Below are 24,522 nucleotides of genomic sequence, written 5' to 3' on the forward strand. Positions count from 1 at the left end.
GTACTAGGTATTATCCAGCCATGACTAAACCCCATGGCTGTGGTTTAGAAACATTCCACATATAATTAAATTCCCTAGATGGGCTCCTCTCTCCCCCTGACTGCCATCTTAAAAGTAAGCATGCATTCCTCCATAAAGAGGTTAGCTCTAGCAACAGTACTCATGTATTTAGGTCACGCAGACAGACATTCTTTGATTTGCAACCCACGTGGCTGACCTTGACACAGACAACCATGTGAAATTAGAACAACAAATAGAAACACCAACATGAAAGCTCTGTTGCTTTTATTTTATTTTGTAGGTTAAGATAAAAAAAAAAAAGAAAAAAAAAAAAGCTCTTGCAGGGGCAAAGGAAGCCATGTCATTCTGGTAGCACCATGAAGTGTATTCTTAGCTTGGATCTGGGCCAGGAGGAAGCAGGAATAAGATGAAGCTAGAGATGAGGAGACCCAAAAATGTCAAATCCATGAGGTTAATAAAATTTTTTTTTCCTTCAGTCTTTTCGTTAAGTCCCTGAGTAGCTCAGTGAGAGTGGTTTCTTTCCCAAGGTCCTGAAACCTCTCCATGTCACCCTTACAAGAAAACAAGACAGAAAGATGAGCGTCACTCTAGGGACCAGTGAGCTCATCTTCTCCCCTTCATGCCTACAGTCAAGCTGTGTATTTCTGCTTCAGGGGTTAAGGAGAGGAAATGGTAGGCAGATGAAATTTGTTTCCCATTCCACAGTTAAGTTCTCACGCTGTGCAGAGGAGGTGGGAGGAAAATACACTTACAGACAGCTATGGTCATCACTCCTATTTCTCACCAAGAAGCTGCCAGTTCTGCCCAATCTAGAGGCAATAGAAGATGAGTATAAGTATCAACTTTCTGTGTGGTCCTCAGCTTTTTTTTTTTTTTTTTTTGAGACGGAGTCTTGCTCTGTCGCCCAGGCTGGAGTGCAGCTGCGTGATCTCGGCTCACTGCAAGCTCCGCCTCCCAGGTTCATGCCATTCTCTTGCTTCAGCCTCCCGAGTAGCTGGGACTACAGGCACCCACTACCATGCCCGGCTAATATTTTGTATTTTTAGTAAAGACGGGGTTTCACCATGTTAGCCAGGATGGTCTCGATCTCCTGACCTCGTGATCCACCCGCCTCAGCCTCCCAAAGTGGCGGGATTACAGGCGTGAGGTCCTCAGCTTTAATTATGCCACTTTCTTCATCAGAAGTAGTCCCTGGACAAAAAAGAAGAGTCCACAGTTTTGACCGTGCAGGTGTGCCAAGGGACATGACCACCATGCATCTGTGTGGCTGTCTCCAATGTGATCATTTCAGCAACCAGAGCTGAGCACAGCATCCACCCAGGAATGGCTCCTTCAACCTTCTAATGCCCCGCACTAAGGCTCAAGATGGTAATCTTATTACCTGCTTAAACAAATCCCCATTTAAACCACCAAGAGGTTTAGCTTTCTGTCTTGACAAGTCACCAGAGCGTGCTTGCATACTCTAAGGATACTGTTAACAATTTAATACCAGAGAATGGTTAATTAAAGAGGCTTCAGGGAGAACAGCATTGCTGGGTGGCATAACCAGGCGGAACAACAGGTCTACCAGAAATGGGCCTTGTTCATTTATTTCTTAACTATGAAAGTCTGGCAAATCTTTGAAGTTGAGCTGGGGGGCAGAGGACTGAGGAAAGGTATGCCAACTGCTCACATGGCAACACAAGCTGAAATAAACACTTGCTTTAAATAATCTGAGACCAACTACAGTCACTCCTTCATATCTGTGGTTCCAATCACGGATTGAACCAACTGCAGACTGAAAATATTTGGAAAAAAAAAAAAAAAAATTCCACGAAGTTCCAAAAAGCAAAACTTAAATTTGCCACGTGCTGGTGCTATAAAGAATCCATGTGAATAAAGTGATGTGTAGGTATTGTATTAGGTATTAAATCATCTAGAGATGATTTAAAGTATATGGGATGATATGCGTAGATTACATGCAAATACTACGCCATTTTATACAGGGACTTGGGCAACTGAGGATTTTGGTACCCATGGGGGTCCTGGAACCAATACAATGGATACTGACGGAAAATCCTACAGGCTTATTCATTCACTGATTGAACAGGTATTTATTTTGTTCCTAGACGGTGTGAGGCACTCTGCTAAACAGTCAGGATGCGGCAATGAGCCAGCCCCCTTGGCACTTAAATTCTAGTACACAAAAACTGGTCAGTAATTAAGAGCAGTTTGGGAAGGAGTGAAAACTCTGCTGTGAGTGAAATCCACATTGTCCTAAAATCAGACATGACTTAATTAAAACAATCCTTTAATATTTACTAATGGTAGCTCTATGTAGGGCACCCTCCTAAGCATAGTAACTATCACAAAGTCAAGTCTGACATTCCCTAGCCATCAAAGAAACTTATAATTTCACTAGATATGAGACTAAAACTTATACAAGTTTTAAAATAATAAGATATTAGTGTTGGAGGATATAAGAGCTCTGGCCCATAACAGGCAAATGAAAAGATGCTCAACATCATTGGCTATTAGGGAAATGCACATCAAAACCACAATGAGATACGACTTAAAACCCACTAAGATGGTGACAAGTTTTAAAAAATTGAAAACAAGTATTATGAGGAAGTGGAGAAATAGGAAACCTCACACCACTAGTGGAAATGCTAAATAGTACAGTCACTTTGGAAAACTGGCAGTTCTGCAAGAGGTTAAACAAAGAGTTACTATATGATCTAGCAATTCTAGTACTAGGTGTATATACCCAAGAGAAGTGAAAACTCATGTCCACACAAAAACCTTACATGAATGTTTATAGCTGCATTATTCACAATAGCCAAAAAGTAGAAACAACCCAAATGTTAATCAACTGATGAACATGGATAAATAATGTGATAAATCCACCCAATAAAATATTATCTGGCCACAAAAAAGGACAAAATACTAAAACATACTACAACATGGATGAATCCTGAAAACACTATGCTAGCTAAGTAAAGCCGCCAATCAGAAAAGATCACGTATGATATGATTTCACTCATTTGAAATGTCCAGAATAAGCAAAACTCTAGAGACAGAAAATAGATTAGTTGTCTAGGGTTGGGGATTGTAGGGGAAAAAGAGGAGTGACTGCTAATAATTTTCTGGGAGGGAATAAAATATTATAAAGTTAATTGTGATAGTTGTACAACTCTATGAATACACTAAAAACCATAGAATTGCATACTCTAAATGGATGAAATACATGGTGAATGTGAATTATATCTTAATTTTCTCATTTCAAGATACATTTTTAAAACATAAATGCCAATTATACCAGTTCTTAAAGATAATCTTTCTAAAATGCACAACCCACTTCTCCATACTCTTAAACAAAACAGACTGAATGAAATTTGAGGTCTTCTTGATGATTCACGGTCAAATGAGAATCAATTATTGTGCTTACTGTACATTGATGTCCTCAGGAATCATGTAAACATGCGCTTCCCAGGCTGCTATGGTTTGAATCTTCTTTTGTCTCTATTATAGTTTTCTATGTCTTGCTTTTGGGCTAAAGCTGTTAATTTCTCACTGCTGTCAGTGTTACTGCAATATATCTATCCAGAACCTGCTGTGTCTGAATGCAGAGAAACCAGGAAAGCAAGTCTGTTAAAACTGCATGTATAGTTATTATTTGTCAATTTAAAAAATAAAATTAAAAAAGAAGAGTACATAGATTCTGAGGGAGATCACAGGAAGTACTCTCAAGTGTAAGATGCATGAGCACCTCTGACTTTACTTCCCAACACTGATTTTGATTGCTCAGAAGTGTTTGCTTCCTTCCAGTGCTCAGCTGCCTTCGGGGTTATCACTGGCATCCCCTGAGGTTATAGACATTGTAGTTAGAAGTGACAGGCATTGTAGTTACAAGTGAATTTTTTTTTACTATAATAATTTTTATCAAAGGCACAGCTAGATGTAATATCTGACTGAGAAAAGGGATTAAAACTTTATAAAATATAAATATGAACATTCAAAATATTTTATTCGCCTGGGATCATTTAGTTTGGGGGCATAGTGTTCTTCCACACCATGAAGAGTGAGATTTTTTCAAATTCTTTAGCACTGGAACTTTTAAAAGTTCCATCTTAATTCTGAATCCCAGATATGAAAGAGATAAAAGTGACGTCTTATTTGCACTGTCTCATTTTACAAATCACATCACATCTAATGTAAAGTTAATTAATGAGAACAGTGATGCTTGTTCAACATAAAGGCTGGAAACTGTCCCTTACGGATGATAGCTGCAGCTTCACGAACTTCACCCATTTATTTCTGTACTTTATTTGGATTACACAATTTGAAGAAAAGTTTGATTCAGAGACAGCAGCTGCAAATCATAACTGTTCTTTTGAACAGCTTCCCTTGCAAACTCAGGGATTTCTTGAATCAAAACTGATTCAGTAGTTTGAAAAGATTTACTGAAAATGTTTCAGCTTCTTGCTGAATACTAAAAATATCTAACAACTCACTTTGCTTGCAACACATATAAAAATCAAACAAAAAACATCCAAACCTTTTAATTAGTGCTAAAACTCTAAGACAGCATTACCAGGACTTGACAGGTTACCCATTTACTTGTTATGTAACTGACCTAAGCCAGGGTGAGAGGGTTTGCCAAGAAAATATGTCTAAGCCTTGACTAAAATTTAATTGAGTGTGGTACACGTGTGCTGAAGTGGTATATATTAGCTTATGCAATCTGATGTGGACAGATATATACCGGCCAAACGTTAAGACTTTAGAGCTACAAACTTGCCAATAAATAGTTTATTTATAAGAATTCAGAAGAAGTTTATTCCAACGACTGTGAAAAATGAGTTAATCCAGCAGCAGCAGCAACATTATATCAATTAACATTTAGGACATACTACGTGTCAGGCTCTGTGCTAGCAGCTTTCCATGCATTATTTAATTCAGTTCCCATAACCCAATGAAGTTGGCACTATTATTATTCCCATTTTACAGATTACAAAATTGAGGCTCAGAGAACTCCCTCAAACATTAGGTGATCTCTAATGTGCAGTTTTTTTTTTTTTTTTTTTTGAGACGGAGTCTCGCTCTGTCACCCAGGCTGGAGTGCAGCGGCGCGATCTTGGTGTACTGCAAGCTCTGCCTCCCGGGTTCACACCTTTCTCCTGCCTCAGCCTCCTGAGTAGCTGGGACTACAGGCACCCGTCACCTCGCCCAGCTAATTTTTTGTATTTTTAGTAGAGACTGAGTTTCACTGTGTTAGCCAGGATGGTCTCGATCTCCTGACCTCGTGATCCGCCCGCCTCTGCCTTCCGAAGTGCTGGAATTACAGGCCTGAGCCACTGCGCCCGGCCTCTAATGTGCTTTGTAAATTATAGCTCTTAAATAGTTAAAAAAAATTAAGATTTTTGAATTAAACATTTGGACCCTCTAAAAGTTACACCCAAGCTGGATAGGCTGGCGCATCCCTGTAGTCTCAACTACTCAGGAAGCTGAGGCAGGAGGTTTGCTTGAGCCCAAGAGTTAGAGATTAGCCTGGGGAACACAGCAAAACTGCATCTCTAAACATTTTTTTTTACATGCTGTATATAGCTGTTACACAACACATATCCATGAATGAACAAACCCAAATGCTTGTACACCATTACCTAAGACTTTCCTGTATTACAACCCAGTATAAAAGTTGATATTAATGATGTCCCTAAATTATTAGAATATGTTAAATGAGACTCCCTTGTCAAAGAAGGCAACGATGTATAAAATGAATCTGAAGCACATTTTCATAAAGCTGACAAAAGTAAACCAGTTCTGGCAGTTTACACAGACAGAAATTCACTGATGTTTAACTAGTTTGATCCCAGGAATGTTAATAAATTGAGTGATACGGATTCAGGATCTTTTTCTTTCCTCTTGTGGCTAAATTAAAATACAGAGTCCTAGGTCTAAAGATTGCCTGAAATTACAAATTTTAGCAACACCCCTTCTTTAAACCCTTGGTTCAATCCTGAATCCAGCAACTCCAGATTCCTAGGCCTGAGGCCAGTCCTACACCCTAATTGTCTTCAGGAGAGCTAGCTTGCCTGCTCCCACTGGCACCATCCAAATGACTTCAGAGGAAAGGAGAGGGGTGGAATTCTTTTAATACTGTTCTTTAGTTCTTAATCTATATTTCGAGACAAAAATTATGTAGGAGATACTAATCACTCTTAGTCCAGTGATACTGGGTGATTCCAAAGCAGCTTTTTGGCACAGGACTATTTCAAGAATGAGGTTTCAAATCTCAGACCATGAAGAAATGGTAAAAAATTAATCATAAACAAACAATAACAGGTATGGGCAAATGAAAGGATTCTCCAGGGGCAACACAAATCAGGTTTTCAATTATCCACCTACAAATGAGATGTAACAATTTTAATTGTGGTTAGATAACTGAATTTATCTAATTGTGCATCATAAAACACAATAGTCTCAACTGGACATAATACACTGCTAACTTTTACAGCAAATAACAGATTGTGTGTGTGTGTGTGTGTGTGTGTGTGTTTTTTTTAAAGGGTTCTTTTCTTTTGGAAATAAAGATAATAACATTTAATACTAAACATATGATTTCTGAGGTCTGCTTCAATATTATAAAATTGGACATGATTTGATAATTATAGAAGCTGAGTGATAAGTACTTGGCAGTTCATTATGCTATATTCTCTAGTTTTGTATAATGTTTAAAATGCAGAAAAAGTTGTTAAAATCCCAACACTTTCCAAAACGCTCACTCAGGACAATAAGAGGACAAGTGGAACACAGTGACTTTTGGAATAAAAACCACAAGTCTGAATTGGGGAAGTCCCTTTTTTGCCACACAGATCCTGCTTATGGAACCAAATATATCAAACTGTTTTCCCTTTAGCTAGGACAAACTTCAGTCTACTTATCCTAACCATAAACATATAATGAAAATATTCTGGCAACTCCACCCTGACATTTCAGCAGCAATAAATAAATTATAAATCACCCTAGAAAGGTACAAGCCTCAACTAAGGCCAGGTTTATATCTATTTAAGAAAAAAAAAATTTGGTGTTCCTCAATCCACAATGAACAAATAACTCAAAATAATTGAAGTCATTAAAAAACAAAAACAATAATGAATTATGAAATAAGTGTAAGTCCAAATTTATAATTTTCCCATGATTAATACATAAGTGCATGCATGTCTACATATCCATACACATAAAAGCACATGTATTATTTTCTTCTGCTAGCATTGATGGAATTGTTAACACCTGCTTGGTCTACCTGCTGGGTAATCCAGCACTAAGCCCAACTACATTTACAGTAGGAATTTAGGAGGGAGGAAGGGAGGAAAATAAAGATGTGATTCCAAAGAAATTCTACCCTCATACCAACCACAGTGACCCCTGAAGTATTTGTAGAATACTTTCTTTCCTGAGAATAAGCCTCCCTCATCAAACTTCTCATCTTCAGACATTGTCCTACTTAGCAAAGGACATGTTGACCTTTACTCCCCTTCTCTACCTCAAATGCATCAATAATTCAATTAGTATTACTGATACCCGCTGGGACTTTTCTCTGAGCTTCTTCTGTGAACTGTGTCCCAGTCACTGTGTACTGGTAAATGTTTAACAACTGGTTCTCTGAAAATAAAGCCCTGATTTTCAGTGTTTGCCAGTTTCCACGGTGTATATATATATATATATATCCATGATGGCCAGTTTCAAGTTATCAGCATAAGGATATTGAAATGCAGAGTTGGGAAGTTATGTGTATAAACAACACCCATAGCCTGTATAAGTTGGCTTTAGCACAACACTGAGATGCCTGGTTTGCTAGGATAATCCCAGCCTATATCTGTGGTCCTAGCATAATTAATGGTACCCCTACCACTCTTTAAAAGTGTTAATGAAATATTACATGATCACCCCAAAGAATAAATCACTTTGGGACCCTTTCTCAAATTAAAAACCTTCCACAAAAAAGGATAAGACCTTCCATAAAAGGTAAGAAGATCTGATTATCTCCTTAGTCAAATGTACACTAACTTCCTAGTATGGAACACCCTAAAAACATTAATAGCCCTTTAATTTTTTTTTTTTAAATCAAACATAGGTAGTTGGGAGAGTATGAATAGTAAACAGATTCCACTAATGTTCAGGTACTGACTCACACACAGGGTTTAGTGATTTCTGGAGCTATTACAGCATCTGAGTGAAGAAATCAAGCCACACAGCTGGCTTCAGGTTACACTCTAGCTTAAAGTCACATGAAACCAAATATCACATGCAGAGTCTAGCACAGTGCCTAGCCCAAATAAATTAAAAACTGGTTAGTCCCTGTAGGTTTAATGGGAATCATTAAATCTCAGAGTTCAAGGCAACCCAGGTCAATACTTACTTGATCTCCTTTATGACTACCCTAAGAAGTCATCCTCCAATCTTGCTTAAATACTTGTCAGCAACCCAATACAACCTGCACTGGGTCACATGGGTAGAATCTGGCAGGCAAGAATATTGGTCTTGGTTCTTCAAAGAGGAGAACCCAAAAAAAGAGTCAAGATAACATAGCTATCTTTAAATACCTCGTGAGCTGTTATGTAGAAGATGAATTAGATATACTGAATTGTCAAGGACCATGGGGTAGAAGTTATAGGGAGACAGATTTTGAGTTAGTATAAGGAAGAACATCTAACACCACCACAGTAATAATAGCTAACATTTATTGAGTGCTTACATTTTGTTGGAAGCCTCACCATACTGCTAACTCATGTTAAGCTTGAAGTCAATGAATCTATTGCTATCTCTGGTCGCCCCTGACCATCTACCTTGGGCTATAAAAGAGTTGTTTGTCCAGAAGCCCCAGAGGGATCCAAGTAACTGGCTGCCCAGGCTAGCTACAATTCAGAGGTTCATGCAGGTCCAGTCTGTCCTGAGCCTCTATCTAAAGTCCTTGCACCCTCAGATTCAGTGTAGGATCAAGGCCAAGAGTACTAGAATGTGCATGTGCTGGTGCTGAAGGCAAGCACCTGGAAATATTCATCTCATTCATCATCTGCCAGAGGAAGATTCCAGAGTCTTGCACATATTTGCAAGGTCATTTTTTCAAATCTTGGAGAATGGGTTAAAAAAATGACCCAAGAACTTGATGTAGCTCTTCTGAATTCTGAAGTCTTGTTCAATTCATGTGGCTTTTATAAAGGAAAAGTACTCACTTTTCTCATCCTTCTCATCTCCTTTGCATATAACTGCCTCACTCAAGGGCTGAGATATCAAACAGTTAAGATCAAAAGAGGACACTTCTTTTTTTAAAAATAACCATGTCCTGACACAAGATTAGCAATCAAATAAATTCCACAGTCCTCTTATTCACTAATTTGCCAGCATCACTCTCAGACAGGGTATGCTAAACTTGGTGAGGCAATCTATGATAATCAGGTCAAGACTTATGACACAAGCCATGTGTCCTGCTTCTAGAAACATCAGAGGGTATTAGGGAAGCTTCCATTGAGGAGGTGATATCCGATCAGGTTGGGGAATACTCTGAAATCCAATCTCCGAAAGATTCCCAGTCAGGGCAAGATGAGTTTGTGGAAATCCTGGTATTTCAGAGTCTTGGAAGCCTCTGTAATTAAATAACAGCAATGATATTAATATTAAATGTCTACATGGTTGATCATTTAGCAAATATATATATATATATATAGAGAGAGAGAGATAAAATGTCCTCTATTAATATAAATAAGACTGGTATTAATAGTGTCTTAGTCCATTTTGTGCTGCTATAACAGAACACTTCAGACTGGGTAATTTGTAATGAATAGAAATTTATCTGGCTCACAATTCTAGAGGCTAGTAAGGCCAAGATTGGGGGGCTGCATATGGCAAGGACCTTCTATCCCATGATAGAAGCGTAAAAGGGCAAAAGAGCATGTGTGCACAAGAGAGCAAAAGAGTGAACTCACAGCCTCAAACCCTTTTATAATGGCATTAATCATTCATGGGGATGGTGCCCTCATGACCTAAATGCCTCCCATTAGGCTTCATCTCCCAACACTGTTACACTGGGGATTTTCAACACGTGCTTTCTGGGGGACACATTTAAACCACAGCATTCCACCCTGGCTCCCCAAATTCATGTTCTTCTCACATAAAAGACACATTCATGTCATGCAATAGCCCCAAAAGTCATAACTTTCCAGCATCAGCTCAGAAGTTCAATGTACACAGTCTCATCTGAATCAGATATGGATGAGATTCAAGGCAGGATTCATCTTGAGGCACACTTCCCTCTAGCTGTAAGCCTGTGAAATCAAACAAGTTACTTACTTCCAAAATACAATGGTGGAATAGGCAAAGGATAGACATTCCCATTCCAAAAGACACAAATAGGCAAGAAGAAAGGGATAGTCTTAAGTCAATCCAAAACCCAACAGGGCAAACAACACTAAATCTTAAGGCTCCAGAGTAATCTTCCTTGACTCCACATCCTACCATCTGGGAACACTGGAGCAGCAGTTGGGCCCCCAAGGCCTCAGGTAGGCAGGCCTACCCCTACAGCTTTGTTTGGTGCTACCCATGCAGCAGCTCTCACAGGTTGGTGTCAGGTGCCTGTGGCTCTCCTGGCTAGTATTTCATGCTGGTAGGTCTAGAGTTCTGGGGTGTTGGTGTGAGCCCACTCCTTAGGCTTTACTAGGCATTGCTCTAGGAGACTCTCTGCGGTAGCTCCTACCCTAAAGTTATGCTGCACACTGCCCTAGTAAGGGCCCTCTGGGTGGCTCCACCCTTGCAACACGTGTCTGCCTGGGCCATCAGGCTGTCTATGACATCCTTTGGAATCTAGCTGGAGAAAGCCATGCATCCACAGTTATTATTATTATTATTATTATTATTAATTTTTATTCTTTTTGAGATGGAGTTGGAGTGCATGTTGGCTTGCAGTGGCGCGATCTCAGCTCACTGCAGGCTCGGCCCCCCGGGGTGCACGCCATTCTCCTGCCTCATATTATTATTTTTTGAGATGGAGTCTTACTCTGTCACCCAGGCTGGAGTGCAGTGGTGCGATCTTGGCTCACTGCAACCTCCACCTCGTGGGTTCAAGCGATTCTGCTGCCTCAGCCTCCCGAGTAGCTGGGACTACAGGCGCATGCCACCATGCCCGGCTAATTTTTTGTATTTTTAGTAGAGACGGTGTTTCACAGTGTTAGCCAGGATGGTCTCGATCTCCTGACCTCGTGATCCGCCTGCCTTGGCCTCCCAAAGTGCTGGGATTACAGGCATGAGCCACCACACCCAGCCTGCCTCCACAAGTCGTGTACTCTGCATGTCTGTAGACTTAACACCACATGGATGCCACCAAGATTTGCTGCTTGCACATTCCAACCAAAGCTGTGGCCTGAGCCACACCAGAGCACCCCCCCCCTTTTTTTTTTTTTTGAGACGGAGTCTCTCTCTGTCGCCCAGGCTACAGTGCAGTGGCGCGATCTCGACTCACTGCAAGCTCCGCCTCCCGGGTTCATGCCATTCTCCTGCCTCAGCCTCCCGAGTACCTGGGACTACAGGCGCCCGCCACCACGCCTGGCTATTTTGTATTTTTAGTAGAGACGGGGTTCCACTGTGTTAGCCAGGATGGTCTCGATCTCCTGACCTTCTGATCCACCAGCCTCGGCCTCCCAAAGTGCTGGGATTACAGGCGTCAGCCACCGCACCCGGCCCACCTGAGCACCGTTGAGCCACAGGTGGGGTGAGCAAGAAGCACTGTAATGAAATGTGGCGAGCAGAGACTTCAGGCAGCCCTGAGAAGTGAACTCCAAGATCCAGAGGGCACACTAGTTCTCTGTTTTGATATACAGTCATACGTCACTTAATGACAGGTATTTTCAGAGAAAAGAAGTGTCATTAGGCAATTTTGTCATTGTGCAAACAGCATAGAGTGTACTTACACAACCCTAGACGCTATAGCCTACTACAGACCTAGGCTATATGGTAAACCCTATTGTTCCTAAGCTGTAAACCTGTACAGCATGTTACTGTGCTTAGTACTACAGGCAATTGTAACAGTGGTTAGTATTTGTGTATCTAAACATACCTAAACATAGAAAAGGTACAGTAAAAGTACAGTCTAAAAGACAAAACGTGGCATACCTGTATAGGGCACATACAAGAGCTTCCAGGACTGACAGTTGCTCTGGGTGAGTGAGTGGTGAGTAAATGTGAAGGCCTAGGACCTCACTGTACACACTGTAGACTTTACAAACATTGTTCACTTAGGCTACTCTAAATTTATAAAAAGAAATTTATTTCTTCAGTAATCAATTATACTTAGCTTACTATAACATTTTTACTTTATAAACTTTCTAATTTAAAAAATTTTTTGACTCTTGTAATAACACTTGGCTTAAAACACAAACATATTGTATAGGTGTACAAAAATATTTTCTTTATATTCTCATTCTACAAGCTTTTTTCTATTTTTAAAATTTTTAAAATTTTTTTTTTACTTTTTAAACTTATTTGTTAAAAACAAAGACGCAAACACACACATTAACCTAGGTCTACATTAACCTAGGTCTACACAAAGTCAGGGTCATCAATATCACTGTCTTCCACACCCACATCTTGTCCCACTAGAAGGTATTATGTATTATACATAATTGTGTGTGCTATATTTTTATATGACTAGCAGCCAGTAGGTTTATACCATCATCATCAAAAACAGATGAGCAACACATTGAGTTATGATGTTCAATGGTTATGATACCACTGGGCAATAAGAATTTTTCAGTTCCATTATAATCTTATAGGACTACCTTTGTATATGTGCTCCTTCCTTGGTGAAAAGGTCTATATGTGGGGCATGACTGTATTTCCTTCTCCGAGGTCATGGCACCCTGTGCCTGTGATGGGAGGGACAGCACCAGTAATTTCCAAAATGCCTTCAGAGTCATTCTTCCATTGTCCTAATGAACAGCCTCTGGCTTCCTTCTATCCCTACTGATCTCCTTATCAACTGGTTGCTTGCCCACACCCTTGGTCTTCTCTCCTGAAAATGTTCTTTCATTCTCTACCCACATGGCCAGGATGAGAATCCTTCAAATCCCTAAATTCTGTTTCCTTTTTAATTATAAATTTTATCTTTAAGTCATTTCTCTCTTATTTTCCTGTATGCAGTTAATATTTTGCTTAGAAATTTCTTCCATCAAATATCGTAGTTTATTGCTCCTACATTCTGCCTTCCATAAAGCCTAGGGTGTAGACACAATTCAGCCAAATTCCTTGCCACTTCATAACAAGGCTGGTCTTTACTCCACTTTCCAATACCTTATTCCTCTTTTCCATCTGAGATCTCATCAGAATTGCCTTTATTGCTCTTATTTCTACCAACATTCTCATCACCATCACATAAGTAATCTCTAAGGAGATTTAGACTTTTACTACAGCTCTCCTCCTCTTCTCAGCCTTCACCAGAACCACATTTAATGCTCTGTTCATAGCAACATAGGCTTTTCATAGCCTGCTTCCCCACATTCTTCCAGCCTCTACCTGTTACCCAGTTCCAAAACCGCTTTCACATTTTCAGGTATTTGTTATAGCAACAGCCCCATTTCTCAGTACCAGTTTTCTGTCTTTGTCCAGTTTGTGTTGCTATAATAGAATACCTGTGACTGGGTAATTAATAATGAACAGAAATTTATTTGGCTTACAGTTCTGGAGGCTGAGAAGTCCAAGATCGAGGGACTGCATCTGGTGAAGGCCTTCTTGCTGCATCATCCCATGGCAGAAAGGCAAAAGAGCATGCTTGAGAAAGGGAAAGAGATTGAACTTGCAGCCTCAAGTCCTTTTACAATTGGCATTAACCCATACATGAGGGTGAAGCCCTCATGACCTAAACATCCCCCATTAAGCCCCACCTTCTAACACTGTTGCATTGGAGATTACATTTCCAACACATGAGTTCTGGGGGACATATTCAAACCATGGTAAATAGTAAGATATCTTTTACTATGCATGTACTAGGGTCCAGGCATGGTACTATACTTGATATACATTTTCCACATTGGGTTCTTACTACAACTGATAAGATGGCCACCATTATCTCTATTCAACATTGAGGAAGTTAAGAATCTCACCTAAGGCTTCATTGCTAGTAAGTAGGAAATGTGGACCTGAATCCAGGCCTGGTGGCAACAAAGCTCTTTACACCACAGAACCCTACCCACACTTGCTTCATGGAACCCACTAGGGCCCTGCCCAGCAAAGTCAAAATCTTAAATAGTTTTACCCTGAGTCCTGAGCCCTCAGTTTCCTCATTTGTAAAAGGAAGAGAATGACAGCCCCTATCTCACAGGCTGCTGGGAGTATTTGATGAGAGAATCCATGTGTCTAACTTAGTGCCTAGCACATAGTAAGTGCTCCTCAATGTTGGCCACTGTTACCTCCACAGACACATGGATGAGCATTTTGCCAAAGGTGTACAGATTACATGCACCTATCTTTTCCGAAAGTTTTACAGAACACACTTTCTTTTCCCAACATAAATAATAGGCTTATTGTGATAGAAAACAAAGCCAGTTGGCAAGGAAGATAGACTTGGGTTACAATTTTGGCCCTGTCATTCACTGATAACAGGTCTTTGGACAGGTTGCTTTACTTCTTTGAGCCTCTCTTTGCCCATCTTTAAAATAGAGAGTAGGAGTGGGAACTGCATGCTTTTGTAAAAGCACATACAGAACAATGGACACAGAGATGTCACTCAATAATAGCTACTTTCATTACTGGGTAAATCGAAGCTACTGTCATGACTTTTTCCACCTTCTTTCCTAACAACAGAGAAATCTGTTAGAGGTTCAGGTCATTGTTTTGATGTAATTCTCTTTAAATAATATTTCTTTGCCCCTTTGAATCATCTACTACTCTCAAATATACTCTCAAGGAGAGAATACACACACACACACACACACACACACACACAAACACACACACGATTACCCAACAACTCTAGGCATTTAAAAGGTGTCATAAATTAAGTAAAGAGATACCAAGCTTGACAGCTGCACTATCTAGAGAAAAGGTCTACTTAGAAATTCTGTATGCCACAGTGGATACACTAAATACTTGTCATCCCAAGGTCCCAAGATGAATACTGGCTTACCTATTAAACCTAAAGCATATGTAGTTAAATATATTAGAAGTCAAGCCCTGATTAATTTTCATGATAATTGGCTCATACTTAACATATATACACACAAAATATTAAAACGCAGGCTATCCCACACACACAAAACAGCCTGTCAGTTAAAACCAATACTTCTTTGTTTCCCCTACTTATTCTGTCTCCAAAACCATGAAAGGTTTTTAGTCACTTGTTAAATGTCTCACATATCAAGAACCAACAACACTGTTTCTGTCTTTGGTCACCATGCCAAATAAAATATGCTTTGTATTATATTAATGTTGAAACTCACTTACTGGTCTTTTGGAGGAAAAGCAGTGTTTGTATGCTTAATAGAATCCTGATCCTTAACCAGTTGGACACTGGACACTTGGGCCTTAAATTATTAATCATCAATTCAAATGTGTATTGTACAATTCATAGCTTAATTGACAAACTTGGGAATTTGACCACACTCTAGAAGGTAGCAATACTAGAGTGTGCTCCTGCTTTCCCTTTTAGTCTTTTGTTTTTGAACTTGCAATGTCTCTTATCCATCTAGAAGTATTGATTATGTTAAAATTAATTGTTAAAAATACTGTATGCATCCATACTCTATGCAGATACAACCAGACAATTTTCCTTATTTATCTTTTTTATACTGGTTTTTCTAATTAGCCCAATTCAAGGGTAATGTAAAGTCCAAGTTCCAAAGCTAAACATCCCAATATTTAGGAAATTAAAGCCTTATACTTTCACAATGATGGCTAAAACTGGTAACAGATTTGGGGTTTTTCAGTCTGTACCCCCCAGTATGCTACCTGCATAATGAACTCTCCCTCATTTTCTGCTATCTGGATGATTTGAGAAGTCAGAACCTCCGACCAGAAGGCTGACTGCATGCATCTACTCATTATTCCTGCCTGTTGCCACACATAAGGTAGCACATGCCCTTGAGCCCTTCAGATGATACTCACATGTTTGCCTTTCTGCAGTTAGTGTTCAGTGACTCAATTATTTCCTTTGCATTCTTCTCCTCTCTCCCCTAGTGTTATGGCTTTTCTAAAACAGTGTCTTTGGTGTCTAAAATATCCAAGTTTTCCAGACAACATCCATATACCACTTTGTGTCATTTCTGTTCCTCCTCTAAAAAGTATATATTCACCAATATTATTGAAAATAACTTTACGGAAAAAGAGTTATGTAAAAAGTTGTTGCTGCCATACTTCTGCTTTCTAATACAGCAAAATACTCCAAGTTCTAATCAAGACTACAATGTTTGAATTAGTGATTCAAAGTTTGTGTTTGTGTGTGTGTGCTTTGTGATATAAAGACCCTGTGTGTAGCCTAAACCTGCAAGAGATAGATTAAATAAATTTTGGAATATCTATATAATGGAATATCAGAAATATAATACAACCATTAAGGATGATGTTTAGATGCCATAAGAAAATACTTATACTAAAATTTTTAATAAAAAGGTTATCATCTTATCTTAGTATGATCCAAAATTAGCATTAGAATATGGCACATTTTAAACAGTTGTTTTCTCTAAGTGGTGGGATCACAAGTACTTTTTCCTGCTTTCTTCCTACATTTTTTGGGCTATCCAATATTTTTAGCTATATTCGGGGGAAAAAAGGCCAAAAAAAAAAAAAAAAAAGAGAAAGGAAGGAAAAAAAAGCAAAAAAAAAAAGAATTGTGGGATAGGAATAGTATCATAGCTGATCAAATACAACTCTTTGGTCTTTCTTATTCTAAGCCTGTATTTGTTTGTTTATTTGTTTAGAGACAGGGTCTTGCTCTGTGTCCCAGGCTGGAGTGCAGTGGCACAATCATGGCTCACTGCAGCCTCTACCTTGGGAGCTCGAGCAAGCCTCCTGCCTCAGCCTCCTAGGTGGCTAGTACCACAGGCACACGCCATCATGCTCAGCTAAACTTTTTTACTTTTAGTTTTTGTAGAGATGGGGTCTCCCTATGTTGTCCAGTCTGGTCTTGAACCTCTGGGCTCAAGAGATCCTCCTCCCTTGGCCTCTCAAAGTACTGGGATTATAGGCATGAGCCACTGCATCTGGCTTGTATTTTTCTAAAATGAAGAAAGTCAGCCTGAGGTTGTATGTGCCAGCTTAATTGCATTGTCCTATGGATTAATGGTGGACAATGTTTAGTGTGACACTGATGATGACAGCTGCCATTTGTAAATAAGTGCTATGTGCCAAACAGGATTCTTTATATATATTATCTCATTTAATCCTCATATCAACCCCACAAGGTAGTAAGATTATCTCCATTTTATTGATATGAAACTGAAACATACAGGTAAAGTAACTGGCTAAGATCATCCAGCTGGGATTCAAGCTGTTGAATGAGCACACCATTTACAACACACTAGCATTCACGGCACCTCAGAACTATCATTAGTTTCAAAATATTTGTTAAATGACATGACCCTATGAGGTGCTACTTAAGTGTACTTCAAAGAATCAGCATGCCAAGGAGCAGACCAAAGGAATCTCCCTACTGATACCTCAAAGAAACTCCACTGAAGGACTTTTATCAAAGTCTGTTGTGGAGGTGGAGATGGCTTCCTTAACGAGGTAGTGATAGTGTTACTTGTACCCTTTTTTCTGTGACATGAGTCATATATTCTTGTACCCAAGGTGCAAGGCATATGAGAAAAAAAATGTATCGTCTATAATCAGACATTCAATTTAATTGGGGAGACAAGTAACACATATAACACACATGATAAAATCAGCACAAGGCGGCCAGGCGCGGTGGCTCACGTCTGTAATCCCAGCACTTTGGGAGGCCGAGGTAGGCAGATCACAAGGTCAGGAGATCGAGACTATCTTGGCTAACATGGTGAAACCCCGTCTCTACTAAAAATACAAAAAATTAGCTGGGTGTGGTGGTGGGCGCCTGTAGTCCCAGCTACTTGGGAGGCTGAGGCAGGAGAATGGCGTGAAGCCAGGAGGCGGAGCTTGCAGTGAGCCAAGATCGTGCCACTGCACTCCAGCCTCAGCGACAGAGCGAGAATCCGTCTCAAAATAAATAAATAAATAAAATAAAATAAAATAAAATAAAATAAAATAAAATCAGCACAAGGCAAAAAAGTCCATTCACAATTAAATGTTAAGTCAGTGGCAGAGCAGATAACTAGTATCAACTAGTAGGAAGAACTGTCAGCTCTGAAGTGTCATAGAATTCTGAAGGTACAGGAAACAGCACTTGGAGATCACCTAGCCTAGCTCCAGCAGTTCAAGATGTGACTTGGTAACTTGGTTAAGATCACACTGCTGCTAAGTAGCAGAGGTGGGTAAAGTACCTAAGGAAACCTGATATTAAGTAGATAGTCTAAGAAAAGCCTTCCAAGAATAAGTAGAGTGAGGTGATGGCACTTTAGATGAAAAGAGTGGACAACATTCTCCTTTCCTGGTTTAGCAAAATTAACCTGCCACTGGTCTGACTTTTAGATTGCAGGATGGTGAATAGTCTCGGCACTGAGAGGTCAGATTAAAATTTGTTAAATAATCTAAAAATACTGATCTGTTTTATTCCATCCATCATTTTCAAACATGAAGTATTTTAATGTGTATTGTCCTTTACCTACAATAGTACAAAATAGAAAGACACCTATCCACACATGCATTCCAGGTGCATTTACAAGTGTTAACACTGGCTATCTTAACACACGTCTTGTTGGGACAGAGGCCAAATTGTTGTAACTGACCAGGAGGAAATAATTATTTGTCTAGCTTGATGCTTCGCCACCGGCACACACTAAAGTTTGCGTTTAAAGCACACAACTACTCTTTGCAAAAATCGTTCCTGTAAAATCTGTCAGTCATCAGCAAATAGGAATAAGCTTAGAGTATGTAAATACTCACAGAGTACCTAAATATTCCTCTTAGAGTACCTAATTCCTCTTAGAGTAACTAAATATCAACTGATTGGACAATATTCTTTTTATAAAGATATGTGAATGTCAATAGGCAAGGCACAAAGATATTAAGTTAAGCCATTTTTAACTAAGAAATTTTCGTAGTGAAAAGGCCAGATGTGACTCCTAGGAACATGTAAAATTTATTTCAGAAATGATTGTTCAAATCTGAGAGAAGAAAACATGGTAAATAATGTAAATCCAATTTTGACGAACCGTTTTTTAAAAATTATAAGTAACAATCGTGGTCATGAAACTTAAAACAACTAGGATTTTTATTTTGTAAGAAACATAAACCACTTTAATTTCTGACACAAAGCACACAGGCAGATAGTTACACTTTCTTGTATTTTAAAATAATTTCTGTGGGTTTGCAAGCACAAGTTAAGGCTCAGGTTAGTTTTTCTCTGTCTTCAAGATATTCTTAGAGGGTGTATTTTCAATTCCTCAGAAGTTATTTCAAGAGGTGTTATATCCTCAATTAAACATAGAAGATTAAGCTAGAAGCTCCCTTTCATTATATTTTAGCTATTTTCATTGCAAACTCTAGTACAATCTGTCAATGTAGATAAGAGAAATAACTGAAGTATAGCTTCAAAATAAGTGAAACAGGTTTATAAATCACAGGTAATCAATATTAAGTCCTGACTTTTAAAATATTAATACTAATGAAAGTCATTTTCTAACAAGTATCAAAAACAAAAGCAAATAAAAATTCAGGTGCTAGATTACAACCTTACACCTTACAACTGTAGCCAAATCTGCTGTTTGGCTTTAAAGTTCCACACAAAATCTTAACCTACAAACTTAACATTTCAAACCCACAAAATACAAGTACCAGAGTCACCCACAGTCATGTCAAAGGGCTTTCCAAGGTCTTAGAAACCTTAATCCAATACAGAAAAGCTAAGAGTCAAAAAGACATAGAAACAGGGAAAAGTGAAGGTGTTATTTGCCAAACATTAAACTTTCACAGAAATCCAAAACCTACTTAACAATTTCCCTAAATCGAACAGCATAAGCTCTATGCAAATGGTAAGTGTTCAAATGCAGTCATTTATTAGCATTTACTGTACTTACTTTGCTTTTTGCCATTTATAAGCTTCATTAAAGACACCCACAAAGAAGTAACCAGTTGAATGAGGTTCAGCCAAGAAAAACCAGCTGTAAACTCGACCTACAAATTTACATCCCACAGCGTCCTGTGGGGAAGGTACACTTTACAAACTACCATTATATATACAAGTTTTAGATTGTGAAATAATGCACTTCGGCTTTCTCCAGTGTACATTACAATTACAAACCCTCAACTCAACCTCCCCCCTCGTTGAAAAAAAAAATCCACCTCCAATCCTCATTGGTCCACATAGTTCCGGCCCACATGGTATCAGTGGGTGTGTCCCTCCCAAAAAACCCTCTCATTGGCTGTGAAGAAACAGCGTCTAATAGGCTGTGATTTTGGGGGGTAGTTAAAGTCCACGCCTCCAGACTTGCGCTCTCCAATAGACCCGAGACGCTGCCGGCTACTCTGTGATTCAAAGGGCAGGCAACCCCAGTAGGACGCGCTCAGAGAAGCGAGAGGGGTGAGAAAGGAGAGAGCACCCTCTCAGTGTGCCGCCCACTTTATCCTCACTCCTGGACCCCAGCAAATGTTCACACACCTGCATTTTCCCAGCCACCAATTAGAAGGGCGGACAGAGCGTTCGCTTATTATATATCCTTGACCTAGGGACCCGCTCAAGCTTCGTGTCCAATCCTCGTTCTACTGATAGAAGCGAGTAAAGGGCAGGCTCAGGCAAAGACCTGTAGTGCTTGATGTCCCCTGGGAAAAGAATCAGTCCCGGGAACCTACTCTGCAGTCCCTCGGCCGCAGACGCGGGGGCGCACGGGGCGTGCTGCGGCGCCTGCCTCAGCCGCTCCCAGTCCCGGGCCCCGCACGCTGCGTCTGCCTTGCGCCCGCGCTCCCCTCCCAGCGGGACTTACGCGGCCTGTTCTTTCTCCCCGAGTCCATCCTCCTCCGCAGCCGGCATTTCTTGGCCGGGGAGCCATGCTGAGGGAGCAGTGGCTGCGGCTGGAGCTCCGGCAGGAGCGGGAGGCGCTGGGGCGCCGCGTCGCTGCCGCCCACGGGACCCCGGCTGCAGACGTGCGGCGGCTGGACTGGCGGCGGATGGAAGCCGTTGTGCAGCAGCCCGTTCACAGCGGCGGCGCTGGTGCCCACGGGGGCCCCTGGAGAGTGCGGGACCGAGCGCTCCTGTTGCCCGCTGCGGTCGCCCATGCCGGGGGCTGGCGGGGCTGCGCGCGGTTCCCGGCTCAGGCGGCCTCGCTGGAGGTCATTCTCCGGCGTCTTTATTTCCCCGGATCCTCCCTGCGGCTTCCGATTCAGCAGCCGCAGAGCCGGCGCCTGGGGATGGCGAACCCGGCGCTCCTCCCCTCCTCCTGCCGACTCCCCCACCTCCTCCGCGCCCTGCCCCCCGCGCGCCGGCCCCACGGCGCCGGCCTGGAGCACGCCAGCCCTGGGCGCGGAATCGGGGATCCCCGCGCACCCCCAGCCGGGGCTCCCGCCGCCCGCCTTCCCCCGATCCCCAGGCCGCGCGACTTCAAAAGCGGCTTCCTCGCCTCCCAGACTGGTCCCCGCCACTGAGCATGCCCAGTCCTGCCCGCCACCGCCACCGACGAGTTTCAACATGGGGAATCAAGTTCTCTGGGCTTGCAGAGAGGAGATGGGCGGGTTGGGCTTTGTATGGCGATGTGAAAACCAGATAGGTCTGGGAGAGACAGCGAAAGGAGCGAACCGCTTCAGGAGGAATACGGGAGGAAGACAATTATTTGCAGAGGTGTCAGGTTTGCTAATCCTGTCCCCAGTGAGCAAGATACCTTTGCAAGGTCATTCACGTTACCCTCCCCGCTTTGTGAGTGTGTGCTTACGCGCGCGCGCGTGTGTGCCTGTGCGTTTGGTTAAGTGACCAAACTACTTAGAGGCCTGAGGGGAGGGAGGAGAACAATTATTTATAGAAAAGTTGGCAGACTTGGGGAGGGAGAGGAGTGAAATTTCTTTGCTGGCACGCACACACACTCAAACACCATGTGGTCTCATAGAGTTGTCTTTTGCAGGGAGGAAACCTAGGAATACAGTGTAAGGACAGTGAAGGACAAAACTGTAGGCAGGATTAATCGGTGCTGAAAGAGACCAAGTAAACAGGAGCAATTCCATGCTATAAAAAGCACTTTCCTCACCCAGAAAGGACTTCAAAAGACAATGTCATGTTATTTATAGAGTAAGGAGTTGCCTCTTCTAAGAAGGGAAGGCGGCATCACGTGGTGACCAGTACTATGAGCTTTGGAGTTAGCACTGGGTTCAAATTCCAACTTAGCCACTGAGCAAACCCAGATAACGTTAATGCTCAAGGTAACACTTCTGGCAATAGGAAACGGGACTGTCCATGCTCACTATGCAGGACTAATTTGGATGGTGAATACCTTCCCAAAGTTATGCAATCTCTTGAGGCCTCACTTTCCTATCCATAATGGGGCTGTTGTGAGAAAATCTACTAAAAGTACCTGGTACAATCCTGGCACACAGTAAATGCTCAGAAAGCTAGTTTTCCTTATTACGCTATTATGATTAGCAGTTCACCCTTTGTTTCGACAGGGGAACAAACTATGCTTACAGCCGTATTTATTGTGTGATTTATTTTGTGATATTCTCCGCGATTTGCAATTAATCTACAGAGGAGTCAGAGTCTGGCAGGTGCTGGCTGGCTACTGGGTTGCTGGGCCCCTGGGCTTCAGTGCATTCAGCAGCATCTAGGGCTTGCATCTGGCAATTCCTTCCAGCAGAGCCTTACCTAGAATCAGAGCTTGAGAACCATGGGGGCCACTGGAGCACTCTGGTCTATCCACTCTTGCACACTTTTTTCGTATCAGGAAACTGAGCTGCAGACAGATGGCTGAGGTTATTAAGAGCAAAGGTGGGACTAAACCCCAAATCTCAACTCTCTTGGCTTCCCTAACCTTATGCTATTTAAAGACAGAGAAAAAAACCCAGGTGATCTGGCCCCTCCCTACCTCTCCTGCCTCATCAGGGGCTCCCTGTGCTGCCTTCAATTCCTTAAATAACATTCTGCTGTTTCCATTGCCTTAGAGAAGAGAAGTCTCTTCTCTAAGACCTCTTTTGTCTACTAGACTCCAACTTTAGATCTCCTCTTTAACTTCTCATATTTAGAGAAATGTTCCCTGACCCTTAGGGCTACATTAGGTCTCCCTGCCATACCCTCTTCCTACTCCTTGTACTCTGTTTATGACTCCTTATCAGTTTGTAACTATACCATGCATCTGTTCCCTCATTTGTAACTTGAGAATAATAGGACATCACTGAGATGTTAGACTGATGAAATGCATAACACATGCGTAAAATTAATTCAAACTTCAAGCTATTGGAACTTTATTGTGAGACTTGAGAGAAATGTGGCTATGCAGCTACAACTTCTGCTTTTTTTTTTTTTTTTTTTTTTTTTTTGAGACAAGATCTCACTCCTTCACCCAGGCTGGAGTGCAGTGGCACAGTCGTAGCTTACTGTAGCCTCCAACTCCTGGGCTCAAGCGATCCTCCCACCTTGGCCTCCCAAAGTATTGGAATTATAGGAATGAGCCACCATGCCTGGGCTTGCCTTTTTTCCTTGTAAATAATTAGGAAGACCGAGCAGGGCCAGAGATACTAATCCCTTGGATCACTGCCTCTCCTCACAGAGTAATAATCTTCCTTGGAATGCAGCAGTCTGCAACCAATCAAATCGCTGTGGCATATGCATTGGTCTTGTATGGAAAATGTAATTCTGCTGGAACTTCTCCATCTCTTCCAGTATAAGTGAAATCTTAACTTCTCCACTTTGGAGCACTGATCCCACTCATTTGGAGTTAGTGTTTCCAGGTGGCTATCCTCAAGCTTTGCACTCAAACTTCATACTTAATCATATTCTCTAAATCTCATTATTTAAGGTTAACATATGTAAAGTGTCCAGCACATTGTAAGTGCTAGAAAAAGACATTATTATTATTTGATTGCCCATCGTACCCCACTTCACTGTAAGCATCTTTAAGGCAGATGACTTGTTCATCACTCTATCCCTAGGAGGCACTTGGTAATTATTTGTGACTGGATAAATGACTTATATCAAGCTTGTCTAGCCTGTGGCCCACAGCCTGCATGCGGCTCAGGACGGCTTTGAATATGGTCCAACACAAATTCATAAACATGAGATTTACTTCTGCGACTTTTTTTTTTTTTTTTTTTTTTAGCTCATTAGCTATCATTTGTGTTAGTGTATTTTATGTGTGGCCCAAGACAATTCTTCCTCTTCCAGTGTGGCTCATGGAAGCCAAAAGATTGGACACCCCTGACTTAGATGAT

General features: G+C 41.1%; 1 protein-coding gene and 1 long non-coding RNA gene across 11 annotated transcripts in view; both read right to left on the minus strand.

The window, feature by feature from the left end:
- Positions 1–24,522, minus strand: part of PANK1 (pantothenate kinase 1) — a 120,351-nt gene that overhangs the window by 42,426 nt on the left and 53,403 nt on the right. The window contains exons 1-2 of one of the 10 annotated variants that reach the window (XM_054659773.2): positions 21,099–21,541; positions 13,725–13,818 (exon numbers count right to left, since the gene is read on the minus strand). The exons of 3 other annotated variants lie outside the window; for them this stretch is intronic. In XM_054659773.2, the coding sequence (XP_054515748.1) occupies positions 13,725–13,818; positions 21,099–21,164 (160 nt within the window). In that variant the 5' untranslated portion in view covers positions 21,165–21,541. Of the gene's footprint in view, positions 1–13,724; positions 13,819–20,195; positions 20,465–21,098; positions 21,870–24,522 lie in introns of those variants that run through there. 6 more of the 10 variants (XM_001142941.6, XM_016918836.4, XM_001143095.6 and 3 more) reach the window with 6 other exon arrangements.
- LOC134807075 (uncharacterized) lies at positions 269–857 on the minus strand. Its single transcript, XR_010146654.1, has 2 exons — positions 774–857; positions 269–433 (listed from the first exon to the last, which is right to left on the minus strand). It is a non-coding gene; the product is annotated as an uncharacterized LOC134807075 (long non-coding RNA).

The sequence above is a fragment of the Pan troglodytes genome, chromosome 8 (genome assembly GCF_028858775.2).
Source record: "Pan troglodytes isolate AG18354 chromosome 8, NHGRI_mPanTro3-v2.0_pri, whole genome shotgun sequence".
NCBI lineage: Eukaryota > Metazoa > Chordata > Mammalia > Primates > Hominidae > Pan > Pan troglodytes.